This window comes from Cyprinodon variegatus, unplaced genomic scaffold (genome assembly GCF_000732505.1).
Source record: "Cyprinodon variegatus isolate N-32 unplaced genomic scaffold, C_variegatus-1.0 Scaffold269, whole genome shotgun sequence".
NCBI classification, from domain to species: Eukaryota; Metazoa; Chordata; class Actinopteri; order Cyprinodontiformes; family Cyprinodontidae; genus Cyprinodon; species Cyprinodon variegatus.
Genome location: NW_015150722.1, coordinates 855,325 through 860,551, shown reverse-complemented (window position 1 = coordinate 860,551; position 5,227 = coordinate 855,325). Strand labels below are relative to the sequence as shown.

The window sequence follows — 5,227 nt, the reverse complement described above, 5'->3', positions numbered from 1 at the left end:
AAATACGGACGTGCAGGCCAAACGTGAGGTATGAATGGGCCTTTAGAAGGCAGTACTTTCCTTCGAGACTGACAATGATTGTTTTCTACTTTTGGCTACTTTAGATCGCTGATGAAATGTAAAATAAAAGCAAAAATAGGTAATAACATGTTGAGAAATTTTACACAAAAAACATACAAAATATTTGATTATATACACCAATTATGAATAATTTCAAAGGAACTTAAATATAAAACAAACAAGACAAACAATTGCAAACATCACATCATCAACATTACTAACAGGTCTGATAGGGTTCAGGCAGGCTCAGAAAATCAGGAGGCAGAGTTCGGTCAGAAATCTGCAGGCAGGTAACAAGAATGCTGGATTAAAGTCACCAATGGCTTGTAATAATCTGGCACTAGCGACTGAGCTGACAGCTGGTTATATAGTCAGGTCAGTAGGTGGATCTGATGGAGGCTGATTGGGAATGGGGAGGCACTGACAGGTGTGAATCTTGAATCAAAACAGCACAGGTGCCAGGATTGGCTTGACAGATATGGGTGTTTTTTTCTTTGTTTCAGAGGCGGCGTCCTCCAGGGACCCAGTCTATATGGACTGGATCCTTCCAGGTCAGAAAATCAGGAGGCTGGAAGATTTTTGGCTGTGGATTCAAACAGGTCCAGCCTTGTCTGGCTTTCACCGCCTCTACGCACTGTCGCCTAGCAACCATTACAATTGACACACAAAGCAGGCAAAGAATAGATGCTGAAATTCTCACTACTGTTCTAGGTGCTGATAACATTTCCGAGGAGCTTCAGCAGCAGCACCGTCATCTCAGATATCACCAAACAGAGCATTTTAGTGAAAGGATTTTTATAAAAAAACATCATCGATGTACACAAATAAGGAATAGTTGTATTAACCATACATGTATACAGAGTTTAATGGGCCCCCCAGGAACCTGGGGCCATAGGCAACTGTCTAGTATAGCATTTTATTTATAAACCCATGATTTTTCCTTAGTTTAATGTTTTTCTTTTTTTGTAGCATTGTGTTCATTTTCCTGTATTTTCCCTTCTATAGGAACAGTATTATTACAGTTACCATAGTTGTCATTTTGAATTTCAGTGGTTTTACAGATAAAGCAGGACACCAATGTTTTTCAAATACAGTTAAGATTCCAGCAGAGACACATTTTTCTCCATTGATTATTAGGTGATTTCTAACCCTGACCCCCACCCTGTACATAACCCTTACACGTACATCCCTAACTGACCAAAACTCCCTTCACACCTTAGACCTAAGCCGAAGATACAAGGTAAGTTTGTGTATTATTCAATTAAAAAAAAGGTTGCTTCAATCAAAAAATAGATTTTCAATTAAAAACACCATTACTTCAATGAAATTTTTTTATTTTTTTTTATTTGAACCATTATTTCTTTGATTGAAAATATTTTTTAGCAATTGAAAGATTAAGACACACATGTTCTCCCCATATATGGTCCAAACAAAAAAAATACTTTGATTAAAGAGAACATCATCAGTAAAAAAGTGTTCAAATGCAATTTTTGAAGTTTCAAATATTTTATTTGCATTCAAAAACTATTTTGCTATGATTGGACACATTTATGTTTTAATTGAAGTGACTTTTGTTTTAATTGATTTTGTTTTTTGTTCAAGCAACTTTTTTTGTTTGAATGATAGACTCAAATGTCCTACACATGATATGGTCCAATCAAAAACAACGTTACTTCAACTAAAAAAGTTGCTTTAAACATAAAAAAGACTTGACTTTTATCAAAGAAAACATTTTAAAAGAAAAGCAGTGTTCAAATGGATTCTTTGTAGTCTCAACTATATTTCTGCGTTCAAATACTTTTTTTCTGTATTGAAAAGATTTTTTTCATTCACTAGAAGGTGTTTTTAATTGGAAATATATTGGAAATATATTTTTAAGCAATAATCTCAAAACCCAAAGGTTAACAGAAAATTATTCCCACCATGTAGGAAAAACAAACAGAGCCAACCTTAATACAAAACCAAGTTAGACAAACTTTTAATATCCTCATTCTGAAACATTCAGAGTTCATTTGAACAGGTTTCATGTCTCCACAGATTTAAAAGCCATCCTGTCGTTTTGAAGCCATCCTGGTAACCTAAGCCATCTTTCTCACGCCGTCTAATATAAAACCTGCAACTGTACAATTCCTGGACGGGTGGGAAAACTTTCCACCACTTCTTTTAACAGACTAAGACTACAACAAGTGTAACATCAAAGTTTCACAGTTATTGGTCATCATCATTGACGGAGGTTTCATTTTGAACGTCAGGAAGCTCCAGTTTCTCACATTCCGTCAGCCTTATGGTTAGATGCTGAGCCATCTCATTGGGATCCGTGTAGAAGGCCACAGGAACGTTCTGTTCAGGAGAAACACATTAAGCTCATGTTATCATAATGAAAACGCTCATGATGACATTAAGAAGCTACATGATTTGCATCCCGCTATTTTAAGAATTGATACATTCATTAGCTAACAACGAAAAACATATCCATCTTTTTTATATATACCATGTTTATTAGGTATTTTGAACATCTATAAAAAGACAGAAAGAAAAGAAAAAAAAAGAAACAATATATCCAGCACTAATACAGAAAGCAAAACTGGAGGCATGTGCAGAAATTAAAGCAAACGTTTGAGAAAAGTAACCAATTTATACATAAACTTGAACATATTCATCATTCGGATTCTGGTCTTTTAATTTTGAAAGCGTAGAATTTCACATTCAGAGAGTATCTTAATCTTTCTAATATAACTTCAGAAAGTAAGTTTTTCTATCTAGATTATTTTTATATATTATCTTTAAAGATAATTTTTAGGCTCAAGTCGCCTTTGTTTCTGATATTTTTGAAGATAAGCATACAGGAAATGGGAGGGGGGGCTAAAGGACTTATTCTAGTAACTGAATATTCTGTTGATTATTATTATTAATCAGGTGAAGCAATTCTTTGGATCATTCTTTTAAATGCTTATTTTGAGTAATAAAAAAACATAAAAAAGGAATATGCAAATAAACTGATTTCTTCTTCTGCTAAATGATATTCATTTTACTGGTGAAGATTCTCAGTCATCCAGGTCCTGGTCATTCCAAACAAGTTAAAAACAATCCGCCGGACTTGGTTAGTTAGGGTTAGAAGTTTGAAGACGTTTCTCTTCCATCCAGGAAGTTTTTTTCAATTCAAAATGTCAGAAATAACTTTGAGCAAGCCAACAAAGCCTGGTTTTTGTTTAGAAAACAAGCAAATGGAAACAGACGAGCTCGTTATATAACCATATCACATAAGCATAGACTGCACCAGGAGTTTGGTAGCATGTTGGGTTAGGTATGGCCGGAGGTCAGCTGGTCATCAATCATGACACACAAGTTACTTGCCTCCTTTTATGGAGTCAGAGACACAGATCCAGTCTGGATGTGAATTTTGTGGCATCTGTTTTGGTTCGGCTGGGAAACAAGTAGTTCAGTTTTTTAAAGATTAAGTTGGAGGTGAGGAGGAAAATAATTTAGTTACAGCGCATCCACCGCTTTGTTTCCACCAGCCACCTGCCTGGCGCCGCACTGAAACGTGTCACAGGCTATGATGCTAATCTTTACTGATAGCAATGCTTACATTATTTTATTATACACATTTTTACAGCAATGTAAATCAAAGAATGTTTGTTTGTCCTCCTACAAACTATATTAAAAGAAAACAAAATTCCATCGTTTTCCATTTTGTTTGCTTTGAAAAAGCTTCAGTGAGCCACAGGGGGCGCTGAAGAGTCGCATGCACGTTGCCGGCCCCAGACGTGGACAGACTCTGTTTGGTAAACTGACGACAATATTTTATGAAAAAAAAAAAAACTCTTAACCTAAGATAAGATCTTGTTAAATATTATCCTATTATCGTATACAAAATTTACAAAACAAATTAGAATTTTGAGAGAGGGTTCATGTTCTGAGAGGCTACGGTGAGTTCAGTGATCCAGAGATCCAATAACTAGGAAAAGTTTCTGCCTGTTTGTATGTGTAGTGAAACTCTGGAAAACTTTAAGTTCACAACATAAACAATTACAAAAATGTTCAGATTTAAAATCCTCGTCAAACATTTGATCTGGTAACATTATGTTCAGGGAGGGTCTTCACTGTATATTAGTGTCTGCTAATGTGTGTTTGTAGCTCTTCTGACCAATGCTGGTCTTTGTCCGTTACCATCGTTGGTATGTCTCTCTGCTACTGTTGATATTGTGTAAACTGTTACTATTTTTTAGAATTTATCATTACTGGTATACTAGAAAACAAAAAAATGTAAAATTAATTAACTGCTCAGGTAACACAATTGTGATTTTGCTTATTTGTTCTCAGTACCAAAAACATTAGTATTCTTATTATTTATTTATGCATTTTTTTTTAACTGCTTTTGCTCTTACAATTTTATTTTAAGTTGCTGTCAAGGAAAAAAAAAAAAAAAAAAAAGTATTACTTTAATACTTTAATACTATTAAATAATATATATATAATTTAAATATTATTTTTGTTTACAAAAAGTTTAAACTTTGAAATTTACACTTGTGTTTACAAAATGACTAAATATATCTGTCTAAGTCATATGCTTACTATGAATGAGCATCAGGGTGGGATTTAATAAGTTTTCTGCTTCCCTAATCCTTACACTTAAGTTTAAATTGATGAACTTGCATTCACTTCTATGTTTCAATACATGTAATTTCCTGAAATTAGTGAATAAATAAATAAATAACCCCAACAGGCTGTTTCAAATGTCACTGTATCTAAAGCAGAAAAAATGGCATGATAGAGGTATCATGATATTTTCAGGCAAGAAATAAGAAGATACTAAATAACTTCTAGCATAATTTTACAGTGTATTTAATATTGATTTGATTTTTTTCAAATAAAATTTTTGTATTGACATGGTTCACAAACACTAATAACTTAGTTTCTCCTGGAACAGAGACGGCTTTCAGCTCCCCTTAAAGGAGCAGTTATTAAACCGTTTTAAAGGAAAACTCCGGTCATATTCAGAATTAAAACTTCTGAAAGTACTTTAAATATGAAATTATTACTTACTGTTGAATAAATGCTCAGTGTTTTTAATTACGAGTTATTTTCATGTGAATGTGCTTTACTGGAGGCATCCATGTTTGTCAAAGAACACTACTGCCACCTACTGGTTAGTGACGTCACGGTG

The 5,227-nt window shown here is 33.9% G+C and overlaps 1 protein-coding gene across 1 annotated transcript in view; it reads right to left on the bottom strand.

The window, feature by feature from the left end:
• Window positions 1-1,940: 1,940 nt before the first annotated feature.
• The window catches only part of tiprl (TOR signaling pathway regulator), an 18,328-nt gene continuing 15,041 nt past the window's right edge, over window positions 1,941-5,227 (bottom strand). Inside the window, exon 7 of the mRNA XM_015382894.1 lies at window positions 1,941-2,400. Coding sequence (XP_015238380.1) covers window positions 2,269-2,400 — 132 coding nt within the window. The 3' untranslated portion in view covers window positions 1,941-2,268. The remainder of the gene's footprint in view (window positions 2,401-5,227) is intronic.